General features: G+C 43.4%; 1 protein-coding gene across 5 annotated transcripts in view; it reads left to right on the top strand.

Moving 5' to 3' along the window:
* The window catches only part of LOC117962589 (myocardin-related transcription factor A-like), a 67,241-nt gene that overhangs the window by 21,866 nt on the left and 22,991 nt on the right, over window positions 1-22,384 (top strand). For 4 of the 5 annotated variants that reach the window (XM_059016475.1, XM_059016476.1, XM_059016477.1 and 1 more), the window contains 5 exons: window positions 11,649-11,704; window positions 12,346-12,421; window positions 12,936-13,097; window positions 14,898-15,130; window positions 16,218-16,349. In XM_059016475.1, coding sequence (XP_058872458.1) covers window positions 11,649-11,704; window positions 12,346-12,421; window positions 12,936-13,097; window positions 14,898-15,130; window positions 16,218-16,349 — 659 coding nt within the window. The remainder of the gene's footprint in view (window positions 1-11,648; window positions 11,705-12,345; window positions 12,422-12,935; window positions 13,098-14,897; window positions 15,131-16,217; window positions 16,350-22,384) is intronic. The other variant, XM_059016478.1, reaches the window with a different exon arrangement.

The following is a 22,384-nucleotide window of genomic DNA, read 5'->3' on the forward strand; positions in this document are numbered from 1 at the left end:
AAACGTAACTGTTACACGCTGCCAGCGTATGTTTAAAATACAACATTAATACAGCATTTAGATTTCAAGTCACTTTAACATACTTTGAATAAAATATTTTCTAAGCAAAGTTGTTAAAGCAGGAGGAAGGCAGACACAAATCAAACACACCCTATCCACTTCATCTGATCAACTTAATAAATGAACATCAGAATCATTCGATACCGTTCTGTACATACGAAACGGATCTGTTTAATATAAAAGAAGCAATTCAGACAGACTTCAGTTCTGGAGCCAGGAACATTACTGAGTCTTGATGCAAAGGTGGCTGATGGAAAACCTCCCGAAAAAAACAGTAATTTTAATTATAATTAAAAACATTTATTGTCATTTTGCGTACCTTCTGAGTTGATCTAAAGATTTATTAAAAAAAAAAACCCCGTTCCTCCTGCTCCCACAGTGTCATTGACGACAGAGAGAAAACACAGGCCGAGAATTCCCCTCTTCCTTTCTTTGGTGGATAAATAGTATTTTTCATTCAAATAACTGTTTTAAACAGGCACCCTAACCTGCCCCAGAAGCTGAAGTTTAACTTCACAGCTGACATGGTCTCTCGACTTGCTGTGACACTTCATAGTCAGATCCAGATTTTCGAAATCAGTAAAGCCATACTTTGACCATGCGAGCGCAGTTACTGAAAAGTAAACAAGGCCAGCAATATAGAATTATTTGCTGCTCCTCTGGTCAGCCAATCCACTCTGTCATACCAGCCACTATGAATGACCTGGTCTTATTAGCAATTTCAATTTTTGCTTCTGGCTTCCCTTCAGATTTTCTCTTCAGTTTTTCAGTATAATCTAGCATTGCAAACAGAGTCTTAATCATCTGATCAGCTGCGATCTCCAACATTATACATGCAACGCCTGCACAAGACATGCACCAAAATAAAATAACAAAATATATTGTGTTTCTTACCGCTAATGCGATGCGAAACGATGCAATTTCAATTAACGCATACTCGCTGCATTACAGTAGTGCTTCAGCAGGGGGCGGGAGGATGTGGGTGGTTCCTCCAATTAAATCCTGTGCTCAGATCACATGATCTGCTACTGCTGTGTTTAATGGGAGATAGGAGTTTTGCCATGGTGGCAGAGTCTCCCCTAATTAAAAAAAAAAAAAAAAAAACGCACCTCCACGAGCAGAACACCATCCGCCACTGCTAGTACTCTCAGTGCGTCTCTCAGCAGCCACTACTGCTGTTCATTTAGGAATGTTGAATCTAGGTATTTTAAGAACATAAGAACATAAGAAAGTTTACAAACGAGAGGAGGCCATTCAGCCCATCTTGCTCGTTTGGTTGTTAGTAGCTTATTGATCCCAGAATCTCATCAAGCAGCTTCTTGAAGGATCCCAGGGTGTCAGCTTCAACAACATTACTGGGGAGTTGGTTCCAGACCCTCACAATTCTCTGTGTAAAAAAGTGCCTCCTATTTTCTGTTCTGAATGCCCCTTTATCTAATCTCCATTTGTGACCCCTGGTCCTTGTTTCTTTTTTCAAGTCAAAGAAGTCCCCCGGGTTGACATTGTCTATACCTTTTAGGATTTTGAATGTTTGAATCAGATCGCCGCGTAGTCTTCTTTGTTCAAGACTGAATAGATTCAATTCTTTTAGCCTGTCTGCATACGACATGCCTTTTAAACCCGGGATAATTCTGGTCGCTCTTCTTTGCACTCTTTCTAGAGCAGCAATATCCTTTTTGTAACAAGGTGACCAGAACTGAACACAATATTCTAGGTGAGGTCTTACTAATGCATTGTAAAGTTTTAACATTACTTCCCTTGATTTAAATTCAACACTTCTCACAATATATCCAAGCATCTTGTTAGCCTTTTTTATAGCTTCCCCACATTGTCTAGATGAAGACATTTCTGAGTCAACATAAACTCCTAGGTCTTTTTCATAGTTCCCTTCTTCAATTTCACTATCTCCCATATGATATTTATAATGCACATTTTTATTGCCAATAAATGTATTTAGCCAATAAATGTATTTTATTTTACTGAATAAATAAATATATATATATATATATATATATATATATATATATATATATATATATATATTAAAAAATAGCGAACCTGCACTTCCTCTCCGCGGTTCGTTGCCCCTTTAAAAGCAGACCCAGGGCACAGGAACTTGAGTTTTCAAAAGCGCTGATGCTCTATTTTTAATAAACAAATAAACCAAAAATGAAAATAAACACCTAGCTTTTTTAACTAAACATAAACAGGGATTTGAAACTAATCACCGGACAGCTAGGCTGTTTACCGGCTGAAAACAAAACACACATGTTTACCAAACACTATTTACAAAAAGGCTATACACAGTGTCTTTAGTCCATATGCTTAGAACACACTATCAAGCAGGCTTCTTCACCCAGCAGCCCTGAAGAGACTGACTGCTTTCTTTAAATACCCTGCACCTGGATCGAATTTACAATGACAGCCAGGTGCAGGGTACCATTACTAATAAAACAGTTAAACACATACACGTTTTATGCAGGGAGGATATTAATGTGTGTATATATATATATATATAATTCTCTTTGAAAAGTTGAGGCTCTTATCTCCTCAAAGGAGCCCTCACTGATTCCAGCACATCACTAATTATCAAAATTGCAATCGGCAGGATTCTGTTAAAGTGAGCTTCTCACAGCAGTGGCAACACATGACTTCAATTGAAGTCGATGTTTCTCAGTCAGTTAAACTGGCTTCAAATGAAAGCAGCTGAGTTATCACAACACTTATACTGTCTCTAAAATATCAATTCCGATTCATTGGAAGCAATTGGTAATAGAATTGGAATTGAAAAGCAGGAATTGATCCCATTTCATGGGCAGCAGTGTAGAGTAGTGGTTAGGGCTCTGGACTCTTGACCGGAGGGTTGTGGGTTCAATCCCCAGTGGGGGACACTGCTGCTGTACCCTTGAGCAAGGTACTTTACCAAGATTGCTCCAGTAAAAACCCAACTGTATAAATGGGTAATTGTATGTAAAAATAATGTGATATCTGTATAATGTGAAATAATGTATAATGTGATATCTTGTAACAATTGTAAGTTTCCCTGGATAAGGGCGTCTGCTAAGAAATAAATAATAATAATAATAATAATAATAATAATAATAATAATAATAATAATAATAATAATTTCAGTGTGGTTATGCTAAGCTTGTTCGGCTGTCCCTGTTATTGTCAGTTGTGTTGCATTGAGAAAGCTTGGTGGTGATAAGAAAGGCCTGGTTTAGACCACACTGAACTCGGGGTGTGTCTGTTTTTATGGTTTCATTAGGATGTGTAAAAAAAAGACTTGGGTAATAACCTACTCCACTAGAGCACTGTTAATATCAGAGTCAAAAAAAACAACAACACCGAAGATACTGAGAGAGACTGCTGGTGGAAACGTTTGCCGTTGAATTTGAAGACACAGGGAGACTTTTAATGGAAACGTTTGTCATTGAATTTACACTGAAGACACTGAGAAAGACTTCTAGTGGAAGCGTTTGCCGTTGAATTTACACGGAAGACACTGAAAAAGACTTCTAGTGAAAATGTTTGCTGTTGAATTTACAAAAAGGCTTTAAAATCCACCTCTTATTAGCTGTATTAACATTACCACAGCTCACATTTTAAAGGAGTGCTGACCATCTCTAAAATCCACTCTCTTACATTTTTCATCTGTCTAGAGAACCGATTGTGGTGAAACTTGCGAAGGCCGTTCTTTAGCACAGGTTTTTGAGAGTATGTGAATCTGGAGGTGTAAGTTTGTCACACTACAGGGATGGAAATAAGACTTCAATTCACCCATTCCAGGTTTTACTACGAGCTTGATTAGCCCTCAGTGTGTCTAGGTAACAAGCTCAGGTGCGTCTTATTATTAAACTCCTATGTGAAACCAGGAATGGATCAAACTGCTCAGCAATGGGAGTCTTATTTCCCTTGTTTATTGGGTTTGATTTTACTGAAACACGTTGCATCTTTGAAGTAGGTGTTAAGTCATTAAAAAAAAAAAAAAATGTCGGTTTATACCTGGTTGCGACCCCCCACCACAAAAGAAATCTGAAGATGTGAGGGAGGCGGTTGTAATAATGAGGTAAAAAATATAGACCACGTTTTACTAAATATTTTAAAACTAAAAAACAATTACCACAGTGAACATTATCATAATATGTTGCTTAACACATAATAACGCAATATATTCATAATAAAGTTAAGTTCTTACCTATGAACAACAGTAACACTTTTAAAGCTTGGGACTCGCTGTCTGTAGCTTGGTGTTGTTACGTTATCGTCGGACTTTTTTAAAACACACTTTTCTTATACCAATACAGTACTGGTGAGCGATAATCAGTTTACTTGAAAACCAGGCTTTTAATCACTGATAATAGGTGCACAGGCGGTGACTCGGTGAGCGCTCCGGGGCTCAAGCACCAATGGGGGAAAATAAGGTCCCGTACAGTGCAAACAAAATCACCTGTTCTGTCAATATATAGTGTGGATACTTCACATTCAGCAGAGTTATTGCAGCGTTTAAAAAGTAAAACATTCACTGGCGGCTCTGACGAACCGGAAGGCGATCCTTCACGTATTCAAATCCATTTACACAAAGTCTCCCAGCTTTCTTAAAACAATCTGCGTTTCCCTCGTTTTTCTTTTGTATTTATTATGCTCTCATTAGTATCTGTAGTAGATTCAGAGTCCCTCAGTTCTGGCAGATTCTACTGTGCTTGCTGAAGCGGTTTTCTCCCACTGCGATTAAAAAAAAAAAAAAAAAAAATGCAGCCACCTAGCTAACAATTTCATCCCGATGGCTACAGTGAAACGTACTGTCTTTAAATTAAGACTTTAGTGAAGACCGCGTGTGTACGTGAGTACATTCATTATTGTAGGGAGTAATTCATAGCTATTTAGTCACTCACAGGCTGTAACTTTCAACTCCACAAACCAGACAGCATTTTTGTAAACAGCAACACCTGTAATGAACAATAAAATAAACATTTTATTTGTGTCATCGGTGTCAATTTCAGGCGGAGCTTCGTGGTCGGCAAGGCGACACAGCTGAGAGAATTTCTTTCCTCTGTCGTCCCGTCTGGTGCTGTCAGTGTCAGTTTCTCAGCACACAGTACAGCTAATCGCTCAGTAACGAGGTGCAAACAGGTGATTGATCAATCTGTGTGAGCGTTTACTGAGGTGCCTTTGTTAAAAAAAAAATTAATAAATTAAATCGAAATTTATAACCGTGTTTATCTTTTAGGAAAATAAAATTTAAGCCTATTTTTAGGGACCCCAGCTGTTGTTGATTAAGCACTAGTAAGTTTACATCAGGACGAGCGAGTTTCAATATTGTTCGTTTCTGACCCTGCTCTCATACATTGGCTGATTCGTTTTAGGGTGACAGTATAGACTGTGTGGTGTGGAACTCCTTAGCTTGGAACAAGTGAAACACAGAAGTGAAACAGGTACTTGGGGGGGATCCCAGTTAACCATTGTAACTCTTACTGGTCAAGCCCACACAAAAAAGACAGTGGAGCGCTTTGTGATTTCTTTCAAGCGATACAGAATGGAGATGTTCAAAGAATCAGGAATCTGTTCTTTATAGAATTATGAGTCTGTCTTCCTGGTTTCATGTCTGTTTTTTCGAAATATATTTTTAATACAGTTTTCTTATTACTAATAACATTAGCAATGGCCCTCCCTTTAAAGGAGCGCTGACCATCTTTAAAATCCATTCTCTTACCTCTTATTAGCTTTGTTAACGGTATCGCTGGGCCCTCCCTTTAAAGGAGCGCTGACCATCTTTAAAATCTATTCTCTTACCTCTTATTAGCTTTGTTAATAGTATCGCTGAGCCCTCCCTTTAAAGGAGCGCTGACCATCTTTAAAATCCATTATCTCACCTCTTATTAGCTTTATTGACAGTATCACTGGTCCCTCCCTGTAAAGGAGTGCTGACCATCTCTAAAATCAATTCTCCTTATTAGCTAGAATTACAGTATCACTGCCTCCTATTTAAAGGAGTGTAACCATGTTTTTATTTAGTTAGACTTGATTGAGTATGCATTGCAAGCCACACAGTGAATAGACAGACAGTAGAGCTTTTGAGAATTGAAACTGTGGTGGGATGCATGTTAACTCGTACATAAAATTGGATTTGTGTTTGGCTATCGGCTGCAAAGGCAATCAGAAAGAGGAAGCGCGCGTTTCTCTTGACTGTTTCTTTCTTGTGCAGTCTAGAAGCACAATTTCACTTCCTGTTGGAGAAAATAACAGTTTGCATGTCTTAGTAACATGTCTGTGTCTTAGTGCAAATGCTAATAGCAATTGTGATGAACCTGAGAGTGTCTGTCTGCCTGACGCGCTGTGTGCCACGTTTTTGGATCTATCTAGAGACGCGCTCGTCCGATTGTGATGAAACTCGCTCAGGACCTTCTTGAGCCCCAGTTATTGAGGGTGTCGGAATCTGCATCCGGCTAGCTGGCTGGCTGTCGCACAGACCACTTCTGTGTTGTGTTGTGATTCCTTTTAGTTCTCAGGTTTAATATTTTGCTCGGGTTGCTGCAGGTTTTCAGGAAGTTGTGGCAGTGTGAGTGCGGAAGTGTGGAGATCGGAATCAGTGTGTTTTTTGTTGTTATTTTAGGGGAGTGAGCTGCTGTATAGTCCAAATATCGTAACCTACGTATTTTAACAATACTGAAAGAAGCCAATTATATCCCATGGTGTGCTATTGACAGTGCTATGGCAGGTGAATCAGTCCCATGGTGTGTTATTGACAGTGGTATGGCAGGTGAATCAGTCTCATGCTGTGCTATTGTCAGTGCTGTAGCAGGTGAATCAGTCCCATGCTGTGCTATTGACAGTGCTATGGCAGGTGAATCAGTCCCATGGTGTGCTATTGACAGTGCTATGGCAGGTGAATCAGTCCCATGGTGTGCTATTGACAGTGCTGTAGCAGGTGAATCAGTCCCATGCTGTGCTATTGACAGTGCTATGGCAGGTGAATCAGTCCCATGGTGTGCTATTGACAGTGCTATGGCAGGTGAATCAGTCCCATGGTGTGTTATTGACAGTGTTATGGTGGGTGAATCAGTCCCATGGTGTGCTATTGACAGTGCTATGGCAGGTGAATCAGTCCCATGTTGTGCTATTGATAGTGCTATGGCAGGTGAATCAGTCCCATGGTGTGCTATTGACAGTGCTATGGCAGGTGAATCAGTCCCATGGTGTGCTATTGACAGTGCTATGGCAGGTGAATCAGTCCCATGGTGTGTTATTGACAGTGCTATAGCAGGTGAATCAGTCCCATGCTGTGCTATTGTCAGTGCTGTAGCAGGTGAATCAGTCCCATGCTGTGCTATTGACAGTGCTATGGCAGGTGAATCAGTCCCATGGTGTGCTATTGACAGTGCTATGGCGGGTGAATCAGTCCCATGGTGTGTTATTGACAGTGCTATAGCAGGTGAATCAGTCCCATGCTGTGCTATTGACAGTGCTATAGCAGGTGAATCAGTCCCATGCTGTGCTATTGACAGTGTTATGGTGGGTGAATCAGTCCCATGGTGTGCTATTGACAGTGCTATGGCAGGTGAATGAGTCCCATGCTCTGCTATTGACAGTGCTGTAGCAGGTGAATCAGTCCCATGCTGTGCTATTGACAGTGCTACAGCAGGGGAATCAGTCCCATGGTGTGCTATTGACAGTGCTATAGCAGGTGAATCAGTCCCATGCTGTGCTATTGACAGTGGATTGGCGGTGAATCAGTCCCATGGTGTGCTATTGACAGTGTTATAGCAGGTGAATCAGTCCCATGGTGTGCTATTGACAGTGCTATGGCAGGTGAATCAGTCCCATGGTGTGCTATTGACAGTGCTGTAGCAGGTGAATCAGTCCCATGGTGTGCTATTGACAGTGCTATGGCAGGTGAATCAGTCCCATGGTGTGCTATTGACAGTGCTATGGCAGGTGAATCAGTCACATGGTGTGCTATTAACAGTGCTATAGCAGGTGAATCAGCCCCATGGTTTTAGCAAGTGTTGAATTCTTGGAGCAGGTGTGGGTAGTTTTTAATTCTGCTGATAGGAGACCCATGCAGACAGGTTTAAATATAAGTGTGTCAACGACAGCCCCTCTGTGCCTTGCATTCCCCCCTCTATCTGCCACACAGAGCCAGATATAAATAGCATCCTTTAGGAAATAACTTTTACATTTGACTGTCAAGATTAGAAACAGGAGGAACTACAGGGATGTGTGTTTACTGCAGCTGAGGGGAGGGGAGGGGACGGGAGAGCTTTTCATTGTAACGTTTAGTTAGATATTTCTTTGCGTCATCCACAGCAGTAGTGCTGTATGTAGAAATACTAAAAGAAACTTTAAATTCAATGACAAACCTTTACGACTGCGAGTCTTTTGAAGAACATTTGTTGTTGAATTTTAAGCAGGGTTGGAAATTCACACACTAGCCCTGCTGCTGCTGCTGCACCCAGTCCTGGGGTTCAGAGCTCCCATCAGTGAAGTCTAGTATTATTAATATTGAAATGATCAGGAGCCAGGAGTTTGAGCAGGGTTACAAACTCACACTAGCCCTGCTGCTGCTGCTGCTGCACCCAGTCCTGGGGTTCAGAGCTCCCATCAATGAAGTCTAGTATTATTAATATTGAAATGATCAGGAGCCAGGAGTTTGAGCAGGGTTAGAAACTCACACACTAGCCCTGCTGCTGCTGCTGCACCCAGTCCTGGGGCTCAGAGCTCCCCTCAATGAAGTCTGTTATTATTAATATTGAAATGATCAGGAGCCAGGAGTTTGATCAGGGTTAGAAATTCACACACTAGCCCTGCTGCTGCTGCTGCACCCAGGCCTGGGGTTCAGAGCTCCCCTCAATGAAGTCTGTTATTATTAATATTGAAATGATCAGGAGCCAGGAGTTTGAGCAGGGTTAGAAACTCACACTAGCCCTGCTGCTGCTGCTGCTGCTGCACCCAGTCCTGGGGCTCAGAGCTCCCATCAATGAAGTCTAGTATTATTATTATTAATATTGAAATGATCAGGAGTCAGGAGTTTGAGCAGGGTTAGAAACTCACACTAGCCCTGCTGCTGCTGCTGCTGCTGCTGCTGCACCCAGTCCTGGGGTTCAGAGCTCCCCTCAATGAAGTCTAGTATTATTATTATTAATATTGAAATGATCAGGAGCCAGGAGTTTGAGCAGGGTTAGAAACTCACACTAGCCTTGTTGCTGCTGCTGCACCCAGTCCTCCCCTCAATGAAGTCATTATTATTATTATTATTATTATTATTATTATTATTATTATTATTATTATTATTATTATTATTATTATTATTATTATTATTATTATTATTCAGTATCGATCAGAGTCAATTCCATTCTTTCAGTTCCATTTCTAATCCCAATTCCCTTTAAATCAGTTCAAATTCCTATTCCAATCATTTTACATCAAAGGCTTTATTGAGTAAACAAATACTGTATACAACTTCATGAACTTGTCAGGTAACCTGATAAAGCCTGTGACAGAAACCTCAGTAAAGACTGTGCCGTAAAATGGAACAGGAATTGGAATTGTATAAAAGGGAACTGGGATTGGAAATTGAATTGGAATTGAAAGAATGGAATTGACCCATGTCTCTGATGTTAATAATAGACTTCATTGAGGGGGAACCCCAGGCCTGGGTGCAGCAGCAGCAGGGCTAGTGTGTATTTCTATAGGAGGTTGTGTGGTCCAGTGGTTAAAGAAAAGGACTTGTAACCAGGAGGTCCCCGGTTCAAATCCCACCTCAGCCACCGACTCATTGTGTGACCCACTTAACCTCCTTGTGCTCCGTCTTTCGGGTGAGACGTAATTGTAAGTGACTCTGCAGCTGATGCATAGTTCACACGCCCTAGTCTCTGTAAGTCGCCTTGGATAAAGGCGCCTGCTAAATAAACAAATAATAATAATAAAATGGCCAGGCTGTGTGAGTCTGTATGTATTCTACATTTGTGACGAAACAACTGAAACTGAAATGCAAATTTAATCTATACTAATGCCACTTTTCCATGAACCACAGAACCCGGGTATGTGCTCCAGTTGCCTCACACCCACCTCTGTTTCCATGATTTTAAATAAGGAGTTGGCTCCCAATTCGGACCGGAGCCTAGTCTAGTCCGACTTCACTCCTCGGGCTGGCCTGAATTCTGAAGTCTGAATTCGGGCTGGAAGGAAATGACATCACAATCAAAAATGTTGTTGGGGGCGGGAACAGGCTAAAAGAATTGAATCTATTCAGTCTTGAACAAAGAAGACTACGCAGCGATCTGATTCAAACATTCAAAGGTGTCGACCCAGGGGACTTTTTTGACCTAAAAAAAGAAACAAGGACCAGGGGTCACAAATGGAGATTAGATAAAGGGGCATTCAGAACAGAAAATAGGAGGCACTTTTTTACACATAGAATTGTGAGGGTCTGGAACCAACTCCCCAGCAATGTTGTTGAAGCTGAAACCCTGGGATCCTTCAAGAAGCTACTTGATGAGATTCTGGGATCAATAAACTACTAACAACCAAACGAGCAAGATGGGCTGAATGGCCTCCTCTCGTTTGTAAACTTTCTTATGTTCTTATATAACGGGACATTTTGGCTGGTATTAAATTCGGCGGGTTTGCTGCCTTTGGGGATTTTGATGGTTTTTGAATTGCTGTTTTTCACGAAGCAAGGTCACAAAGAAAAAAAGAAACGCAGTTTTGCATTTATACTTTGAATTCCAAAAAGATTCAAATGAATGTTTACTTACCGAAATCCGTCTGCTAAAACAGTATCTCATTTACAGTAACTCGTTATAATATCTGCAGCAACTTGGAGAACAACAAAGAAGGTCTTCTAATCAGTTAGACTAGCAAGCACTGGTAAAATCATCTCCGTTTTATACAGTGCTGAACTAAATTGTTTTAACGTTTTGTTTATGGACTTTGCGATACCTGCAATTTGACTGTAACTTGACCTTTCAACTTGCAAGTATGTCCTGCCCAACTCACGTGATTTATTTATTTATTTACATTTTTATAGAGCCTTTAGCCAAGTCTCTTTACAAGTTTATACAAAACGTACAGTCTAGAAAAATGAATGTAAGTTTATTGGGCTAGGGTGGGGAGATACAGATTAGTTGCTTAAATGAAAGCAGAGGGCCAGAGGCTAGGTCAGGGTCAGGGAAGCAGGGTCATAACAGGAGGTCAGGGGTCAGAAGTAGCAGTACGATGGGCTGGGGAGAAGAGATGCGTTTTGAGGGAGGAGCGGGAACTACACAGTGTGGGTGACTGTTTTATGATAAGTGGGAGTCTGTTCCAATGAAGGGGAGCAAGAAGGGAAAAGGAACAGAGATAACTCATCAGCTCGAGTTTTGGGACAATTACCAATTCGAGCGCCCTGCAGTCGACTCGAGTTGGCTGTCCGTGGAAGCGAGGTGCAAGAAGCAGCAGCAGCAGACATTAGTTAAGCGAGCTGTGGTGTTGCAGACCTAGATTCTCTTTACAACAGGAGAAATGGGTGTTTAAAACTAAGCTGGCTGTGCATTTCTTTCGAATGCTAGTTCCTAACAGTCTTCCTCTTTTTTTTATTTCTTCTGCAGCTCTGAAGAGTCCAGCTGCGTTTCATGAACAGAGGAAGAGTTTAGAGCGAGCTCGGGTAAGTGGCGTTTCAGCTTCTTCCACTTCAGCTTGCATTCCCTTCATGGAGCCGCGTTCCTTATTGCAATTACCCGAATACTGTTTTTTATTAAGTGTTGCTTTGACTTTCCAGGAGCTGCTCTTCAGTTCTAGTTACATATGTAACAAGGCAGAGATGGAAATAAGACTCCCGTTGCACAGCAGTGTGATCCTTTCCTGGTTTCACTAGGAATTTAATAATAAGACACACCTGAGCTTGTTACCTAGACACACTGGGGCTAATCTAGCTGGTAGTAAAACCTGGAATGGGTGACACTGCTATGCAATGAGAGTCTTCTTTCCAGCCCTGTGTATAATATATACCATCCATTATATACAGCAGCATTGTTTGCTAAAATTACAATTTGTTCAGTTACAATTAATTACAATGCTGCGCAGGGATTGTGATAGTTAACTGTATAAGAAAGTTGAAATCTGCAACTCTTTAGTAGCCTAGAACAATTCAAAGGTCTAGTTAAGCTAATTGTTAGTTCAATTAAGAGTTCAGTTAAGTAATTGAGAACTCAGTTGGGATGAAAACCAGAAGACACTGGGGTCCCCGAGGACCGGGTTCGATAAGCCCTGCTCTAATGTAACTGTGTGTGTGTGTGTGTGTTTCAGACAGAGGACTATCTCAAGAGAAAGATTCGAAGCCGCCCTGAAAGATCAGAGCTGGTCAGAATGCACATCCTTGAAGGTACGTGATGAATGAAAACTACAGCACTGTGCAGAGCTCTACTGACCAACATGCAACACCTCTTCACTGTGACGCCAGCATGACCTGTACAATGCACAGGCATAGGAATAAGACTCCCATTGCACAGCCGTAAAAAAAATAAAATAACAATAGAGCGATCTTTAGCAGAAATATTTCAACTTTTGATGCAGCTGTTGAAAACATTTTAAAGAAATCGTGCAGCTCTATGCAGTGTGTGTTCAATCATTTACCGGAAGGAAGCAACCTAAACCAGCTGCCAGGTTCTTAAATGCAGTGTAACAGGTAGTGTGTCAAATGTTTCCTGTAATTATTTTTAAGTGATTAAAAATATGTTTATTTACAGTATTCTTAATATAATAATGAAAGCTGGACTATATTAACCAGCCTGCAGTGGGACTCTATAAATAAAAGCTGGACTGTATTAACCAGGCTGCAGTGGCAGTCTATGGGAGCCCCCTCCCCAGTGTATTCACGCAGAGCTGCTGTGTTGCAGAGACCTCAGCAGAGCCCTCCCTGCAGGCCAAGCAGTTGAAGCTGAAGAGAGCGCGTCTGGCGGACGACCTGAATGAGAAGATCGCGCAGAGACCGGGGCCCATCGAGCTCATCGAGAAAAACATCCTGCCTGTCGACTCCAACCTCAAGGAGGCCATCATAGGTGAGGAGAGACACTGATACACTGCCATGCACTTCCCAGTACACACTGCCATGCAGTGCCCAGTACACACTGCCATGCACTGCCCAGTACACGCTGCCATGCAGTGCCCAGTACACGCTGCCATGCAGTGCCCAGTACACGCTGCCATGCAGTGCCCAGTACACGCTGCCATGCACTGTCCAGTGCACACTGCCATGCACTGCCCAGTACACACTGCCATGTACTGCCCAGTACACACTGCCCAGTATACACTGCCATGCAGTGCCCAGTACACGCTGCCATGCAGTGCCCAGTACACGCTGCCATGCAGTGCCCAGTACACGCTGCCATGCAGTGCCCAGTACACGCTGCCATGCAGTGCCCAGTACACGCTGCCATGCACTGCCCAGTACACGCTGCCATGCACTGCCCAGTACACACTGCCATGCACTGCCCAGTACACACTGCCATGCACTGCCCAGTACACACTGCCCAGTATACACTGCCATGCACTGCCCAGTACACACTGTCATACACTGCCCAGTACACATTGCCATACACTGCCCAGTACACACTGCCCAGTATACACTGTCATACACTGTCCAGTACACACTGCCCAGTACACGCTGCCATGCACTGCCCAGTACACGCTGCCATGCACTGCCCAGTACACACTGCCATGCACTGCCCAGTACACACTGCCCAGTATACACTGTCATGCACTGCCCAGTACACACTGCCCAGTACACGCTGCCATGCACTGCCCAGTACACACTGCCCAGTACACGCTGCCATGCAGTGCCCAGTACACGCTACCATGCACTGTCCAGTGCACACTGCCATGCACTGCCCAGTACACACTGCCATGTACTGCCCAGTACACACTGCCCAGTATACACTGCCATGCACTGCCCAGTACACGCTGCCATGCAGTGCCCAGTACACGCTGCCATGCAGTGCCCAGTACACGCTGCCATGCAGTGCCCAGTACACGCTGCCATGCAGTGCCCAGTACACGCTGCCATGCAGTGCCCAGTACACACTGCCATGCACTGCCCAGTACACACTGCCATGCACTGCCCAGTACACACTGCCCAGTATACACTGCCATGCACTGCCCAGTACACACTGTCATACACTGCCCAGTACACATTGCCATACACTGCCCAGTACACACTGCCCAGTATACACTGTCATACACTGTCCAGTACACACTGCCCAGTACACGCTGCCATGCACTGCCCAGTACACGCTGCCATGCACTGCCCAGTACACGCTGCCATGCACTGCCCAGTACACACTGCCATGCACTGCCCAGTACACACTGCCCAGTATACACTGTCATGCACTGCCCAGTACACACTGCCCAGTACACGCTGCCATGCACTGCCCAGTACACACTGCCCAGTACACGCTGCCATGCACTGCCCAGTACACACTGCCCAGTACACGCTGCCATGCACTGCCCAGTACACACTGCCCAGTACACGCTGCCATGCACTGCCCAATACACGCTGCCATACACTGCCCAGTACACGCTGCCATGCACTGCCCAATACACGCTGCCATGCACTGCCCAGTACACACTGTCATCAGTACACTTGTGTCTGGTCTCTGTGTGTGTGTTGTATCTGGTCTGTGTTGTGTGTGTGTGTGTTGTTTCTGGTTTGTGTGTGTGTTGTCTCTGGTCTGTGTGTGTTGTGTCTGCTCTGTGTGTGTGTTGTGTTTGGTCTCTGTGTGTGTGTGTGTGTTGTGTCTGGTCTCTGTGTGTTGTGTATCTTTGTGTATTGTGCTGTGATACTCTCTCTGCGCTCCACACAGTGGATGTTGTGCTTCTCTCCTCAGACGGTCAGGGCGGCTCCTTCGCTGCGGAGAGCTCCTCCTTCGATGAAGACAGCAGCGACGCTCTCTCCCCTGAGCAGCCTGCTAGTCAGGAGTCCCAGGGCTCCCAGTCCTCCCAGAACTCCCAATCCTCACACTGCTCGGCCCCCTCGCCCCCCGAGAGCAAGTTCAGGGACCTGCACCAGCCGGCACAGTGCAGCCCCCCCACCCAAGTAAGCAGCTCGGCGTGAAATCAGAGTGCAATACAGTACAATACACTACAATACAGTACAGTACAGTACAGTACAATACACTGCAATACAGTACAATACAATACACTACAATACAGTACACTACAATACACTACAATACACTACAATACACTGCAATACACTACAATACACTACAATACACTGCAATACACTACAATACAGTACACTACAATACACTACAATACAGTACACTACAATACACTACAATACACTACAATACACTGCAATACAGTACACTACAATACACTACAATACACTACAATACACTGCAATACAGTACACTACAATACACTACAATACAGTACAATACACTGCAATACACTACAATACACTACAATACAGTACACTACAATACACTACAATACAGTACACTACAATACACTACAATACACTACAATACACTGCAATACAGTACACTACAATACACTACAATACACTACAATACACTGCAATACAGTACACTACAATACACTACAATACACTACAATACACTACAATACAGTACACTACAATACACTACAATACAGTACACTACAATACACTACAATACACTACAATACACTGCAATACAGTACACTACAATACACTACAATACACTACAATACACTACAATACACTGCAATACAGTACACTACAATACAGTACACTACAATACACTACAATACAGTACACTACAATACACTACAATACAGTACACTACAATACACTACAATACAGTACACTACAATACACTACAATACAGTACAGTACAATACACTACAATACAGTACAGTACAATACACTACAATACACTGCAATACAGTACATTACAGTACAATACACTACAATACACTACAATACACTACAGTACAATACAGTACACTACAGTACAGTACAGTACACTGCGAAACAATGAAGTGGTGATACAGTACAATGTAATACAATACCATGCAGTTGGTAAATGATGATTTAATAATAATGGTCAAAATAATAAAAAAAATCTCTTCATTGAAATGGACTGCAGTGCAGCGCAAGGCCGTACAGTAATCTCCTCGGTTTTTTTTTCCAGTTTGTCTCTCAGGCCCCGCCCCCGGCCGACTTTCTGAAAGCTCCTCCCCCTGCTGAGCCCGCCCCTCCTCTGAAACTAACCAATGGGATGACGGCACTGCCTGTATCCAAACCGGCTCCGACACTCATCAAAGTGAGTATTATAGTATTGTCTTTCGGGGGTCAAATCAGCATTAGTAGTAGTAATATGCACAAGTTAGTGAGACTATCACAATCTGGGGGTATAAGTTGCCTGCCTGCCTGTCCTTACATATATCTAGAGAATTGCTTATACAGGCAAATGAAATGCAACCTAAAATTAGTTGTCATTTTTTTCACGTGTAATATGTAGTTTCTCCCTTTCTCTCTTTTCAATGCTTGCATGTGCTTTACTGTACCATGCTTTCACTGTGCTGTATTACACTTTGTAATGCATTTACTGTGGGAAGCTTTTATAAGGATTTGTTTAGTAATATGCTTTACCAGACTTCTCTGTGCTTCACAGTGCTTCCCTATGCTTTACCAGACCTCTCTGTGCGTCACAATGCTTCCCTATGCTTTTCCAGACCTCTCTGTGCTTCACAATGCTTCCCTATGCTTTACCACACCTCTCTGTGCTTTACAATGCTTCCCTATGCTTTACCAGACCTCTCTGTGCTTTACAATGCTTCCCTATGCTTTACCAGACCTCTCTGTGCTTTACAATGCTTCCCTATGCTTTACCAAACCTCTGTGCTTTACAATGCTTCCCTATGCTTTACCAGACCTCTCTGTGCTTTACAATGCTTCCCTATGCTTTACCACACCTCTCTGTGCTTTACAATGCTTCCCTATGCTTTGCCAGACCTCTCTGTGCTTTACAATGCTTCCCTATGCTTTACCAGACCTCTCTGTGCTTTACAATGCTTCCCTATGCTTTACCAGACCTCTCTGTGCTTTACAATGCTTACCTATGCTTTACCAGACCTCTCTGTGCTTTGCAATGCTTCCCTGTGCTTTACCAGACCTCTCTGTGCTTTGCAATGCTTCCCTATGTTTTACCAGACCTCTCTGTGCTTTACAATGCTCCCCTATGTTTTACCAGACCTCTCTGTGCTTTACAATGCTTCCCTATGCTTTACCAGACCTCTCTGTGCTTTACAATGCTTCCCTATGCTTTACCAGACCTCTCTGTGCTTTACAATGCTTCCCTATGCTTTACCAGACCTCTCTGTGCTTTACAATGCTTCCCTATGCTTTACCAAACCTCTGTGCTTTACAATGCTTCCCTCTGCTTTACCAGACCTCTCTGTGCTTTACAATGCTTCCCTATGCTTTACCAGACCTCTCTGTGCTTTACAATGCTTCCCTATGCTTTACCACACCTCTCTGTGCTTTACAATGCTTCCCTATGCTTTGCCAGACCTCTCTGTGCTTTACAATGCTTCCCTATGCTTTACCAGACCTCTCTGTGCTTTACAATGCTTCCCTATGCTTTACCAGACCTCTCTGTGCTTTACAATGCTTCCCTATGCTTTACCAGACCTCTCTGTGCTTTACAATGCTTCCCTATGCTTTACCAGACCTCTCTGTGCTTTGCAATGCTTCCCTGTGCTTTACCAGACCTCTCTGTGCTTTGCAATGCTTCCCTATGTTTTACCAGACCTCTCTGTGCTTTACAATGCTCCCCTATGTTTTACCAGACCTCTCTGTGCTTTACAATGCTTCCCTATGCTTTACCAGACCTCTCTGTGCTTTACAATGCTTCCCTATGCTTTACCAGACCTCTCTGTGCTTTACAATGCTTCCCTATGCTTTACCAGACCTGTCTGTGCTTTACAATGCTTCCCTATGTTTTACCAGACCTCTCTGTGCTTTACAATGCTTCCCTATACTTTACCACACCTCTCTGTGCTTTACAATGCTTCCCTATGCTTTACCACACCTCTCTGTGCTTTACAATGCTTCCCTATGCTTTACCAGACCTCTCTGTGTTTTACAATGCTTCCCTATGCTTTACCAGACCTTTCTGTGCTTTACAATGCTTCCCTATGCTTTACCAGACCTCTCTGTGCTTTACAATGCTTCCCTATGCTTTACCACACCTCTCTGTGCTTTACAATGCTTCCCTCTGCTTTACCAGACCTTTCTGTGCTTTACAATGCTTCCCTATGCTTTACCTGACCTCTCTGTGCTTTACAATGCTTCCCTATGCTTTACCACACCTCTCTGTGCTTTACAATGCTTACCTATGCTTTACCAGACCTCTCTGTGCTTTGCAATGCTTCCCTGTGCTTTACCAGACCTCTCTGTGCTTTGCAATGCTTCCCTATGTTTTACCAGACCTCTCTGTGCTTTACAATGCTCCCCTATGTTTTACCAGACCTCTCTGTGCTTTACAATGCTTCCCTGTGCTTTACCAGACCTCTCTGTGCTTTACAATGCTTCCCTATGCTTTACCACACCTCTCTGTGCTTTACAATGCTTCCCTATGCTTTGCCAGACCTCTCTGTGCTTTACAATGCTTCCCTATGCTTTACCAGACCTCTCTGTGCTTTACAATGCTTCCCTATGCTTTACCAGACCTCTCTGTGCTTTACAATGCTTCCCTATGCTTTACCAGACCTCTCTGTGCTTTACAATGCTTACCTATGCTTTACCAGACCTCTCTGTGCTTTGCAATGCTTCCCTGTGCTTTACCAGACCTCTCTGTGCTTTGCAATGCTTCCCTATGTTTTACCAGACCTCTCTGTGCTTTGCAATGCTCCCCTATGTTTTACCAGACCTCTCTGTGCTTTACAATGCTTCCCTATGCTTTACCAGACCTCTCTGTGCTTTACAATGCTTCCCTATGCTTTACCAGACCTCTCTGTGCTTTACAATGCTTCCCTATGCTTTACCAAACCTCTGTGCTTTACAATGCTTCCCTATGCTTTACCAGACCTCTCTGTGCTTTACAATGCTTCCCTATGCTTTACCACACCTCTCTGTGCTTTACAATGCTTCCCTATGCTTTGCCAGACCTCTCTGTGCTTTACAATGCTTCCCTATGCTTTACCAGACCTCTCTGTGCTTTACAATGCTTCCCTATGCTTTACCAGACCTCTCTGTGCTTTACAATGCTTCCCTATGCTTTACCAGACCTCTCTGTGCTTTACAATGCTTCCCTATGCTTTACCAGACCTCTCTGTGCTTTGCAATGCTTCCCTGTGCTTTACCAGACCTCTCTGTGCTTTGCAATGCTTCCCTCTGTTTTAGCAGACCTCTCTGTGCTTTACAATGCTCCCCTATGTTTTACCAGACCTCGCTGTGCTTTACAATGCTTCCCTATGCTTTACCAGACCTCTCTGTGCTTTACAATGCTTCCCTATGCTTTACCAGACCTCTCTGTGCTTTACAATGCTTCCCTATGCTTTACCAGACCTCTCTGTGCTTTACAATGCTTCCCTATGCTTTACCAGACCTCTCTGTGCTTTACAATGCTTCCCTATGTTTTACCAGACCGCTCTGTGCTTTACAATGCTTCCCTATGCTTTACCACACCTCTCTGTGCTTTACAATGCTTCCCTATGCTTTACCACACCTCTCTGTGCTTTACAATGCTTACCTATGCTTTACCAGACCTCTCTGTGCTTTGCAATGCTTCCCTGTGCTTTACCAGACCTCTCTGTGCTTTGCAATGCTTCCCTATGTTTTACCAGACCTCTCTGTGCTTTACAATGCTCCCCTATGTTTTACCAGACCTCTCTGTGCTTTACAATGCTTCCCTATGCTTTACCAGACCTCTCTGTGCTTTACAATGCTTCCCTATGCTTTACCAGACCTCTCTGTGCTTTACAATGCTTCCCTATGCTTTACCAAACCTCTGTGCTTTACAATGCTTCCCTATGCTTTACCAGACCTCTCTGTGCTTTACAATGCTTCCCTATGCTTTACCACACCTCTCTGTGCTTTACAATGCTTCCCTATGCTTTGCCAGACCTCTCTGTGCTTTACAATGCTTCCCTATGCTTTACCAGACCTCTCTGTGCTTTACAATGCTTCCCTATGCTTTACCAGACCTCTCTGTGCTTTACAATACTTCCCTATGCTTTACCAGACCTCTCTGTGCTTTACAATGCTTCCCTATGCTTTACCAGACCTCTCTGTGCTTTGCAATGCTTCCCTGTGCTTTACCAGACCTCTCTGTGCTTTGCAATGCTTCCCTATGTTTTACCAGACGTCTCTGTGCTTTACAATGCTCCCCTATGTTTTACCAGACCTCTCTGTGCTTTACAATGCTTCCCTATGCTTTACCAGACCTCTCTGTGCTTTACAATGCTTCCCTATGCTTTACCACACCTCTCTGTGCTTTACAATGCTTCCCTCTGCTTTACCAGACCTTTCTGTGCTTTACAATGCTTCCCTATGCTTTACCACACCTCTCTGTGCTTTACAATGCTTCCCTATGCTTTACCAGACCTTTCTGTGCTTTACAATGCTTCCCTATGCTTTACCAGACCTCTCTGTGCTTTACAATGCTTCCCTATGCTTTACCACACCTCTCTGTGCTTTACAATGCTTCCCTCTGCTTTACCAGACCTCTCTGTGCTTTACAATGTTTCCCTATGCTTTACCAGACCTCTCTGTGCTTTACAATGCTTGCCTATGCTTTACCAGACCTCTCTGTGCTTTACAATGCTTCCCTATGCTTTACCACACCTCTCTGTGCTTTACAATGCTTCCCTCTGCTTTACCAGACCTCTCTGTGCTTTACAATGTTTCCCTATTCTTTACCAGACCTCTCTGTGCTTTACAATGCTTCCCTATGCTTTACCAGACCTCTCTGTTCTTCACAATGCTTCCCTCTGCTTTACCAGACCTCTCTGTGCTTTACAATGCTTACCTATGCTTTACCAGACCTCTCTGTGCTTTGCAATGCTTCCCTGTGCTTTACCAGACCTCTCTGTGCTTTGCAATGCTTCCCTATGTTTTACCAGACCTCTCTGTGCTTTACAATGCTCCCCTATGTTTTACCAGACCTCTCTGTGCTTTACAATGCTTCCCTATGCTTTACCAGACCTCTCTGTGCTTTACAATGCTTCCCTATGCTTTACCAGACCTCTCTGCGCTTTACAATGCTTCCCTATGCTTTACCAGACCTCTCTGTGCTTTACAATGCTTCCCTATGCTTTACCAAACCTCTGTGCTTTACAATGCTTCCCTATGCTTTACCAGACCTCTCTGTGCTTTACAATGCTTCCCTATGCTTTACCAGACCTCTCTGTGCTTTACAATGCTTCCCTATGCTTTACCACACCTCTCTGTGCTTTACAATGCTTCCCTCTGCTTTACCAGACCTCTCTGTGCTTTACAATGTTTCCCTATTCTTTACCAGACCTCTCTGTGCTTTACAATGCTTCCCTATGCTTTACCAGACCTCTCTGTTCTTCACAATGCTTCCCTATGCTTTACCAGACCTCTCTGTGCTTTACAATGTTTCCCTATTCTTTACCAGACCTCTCTGTGCTTTACAATGCTTCCCTATGCTTTACCATACCTCTCTGTGCTTTACAATGCTTCCCTATGCTTTACCAGACCCCTCTGTGCTTTACAATGATTCCCTGTGCTTTACCAGACCTCTCTGTGCTTTACAATGCTTCCCTATGCTTTACCAGACCTCTCTGTGTTTTACAATGCTTCCCTATGCTTTACCAGACCTCTCTGTGCTTTACAATGCTTCCCTATGCTTTACCAGACCTCTCTGTGCTTTACAATGCTTCCCTATGCTTTACCAGACCTCTCTGTGCTTTACAATCCTTCCCTATGCTTTACCAGACCTCTCTGTGCTTTACAATGCTTCCCTATGCTTTACCAGACCTCTCTGTGCTTTACAATGCTTCCCTATGCTTTACCAGACCTCTCTGTGCTTTACAATGCTTCCCTATGCTTTACCAGACCTCTCTGTGCTTTACAATGCTTCCCTATGCTTTACCAGACCTCTCTGTGCTTTACAATGCTTCCCTGTGCTTTACCAGACCTCTCTGTGCTTTGCAATGCTTCCCTATGTTTTACCAGACCTCTCTGTGCTTTACAATGCTCCCTATGTTTTACCAGACCTCTCTGTGCTTTACAATGCTTCCCTATGCTTTACCAGACCTCTCTGTGCTTTACAATGCTTCCCTATGCTTTACCAGACCTCTCTGTGCTTTACAATGCTTCCCTATGCTT

The sequence above is a fragment of the Acipenser ruthenus genome, chromosome 53 (genome assembly GCF_902713425.1).
Source record: "Acipenser ruthenus chromosome 53, fAciRut3.2 maternal haplotype, whole genome shotgun sequence".
Lineage (NCBI taxonomy): Eukaryota > Metazoa > Chordata > Actinopteri > Acipenseriformes > Acipenseridae > Acipenser > Acipenser ruthenus.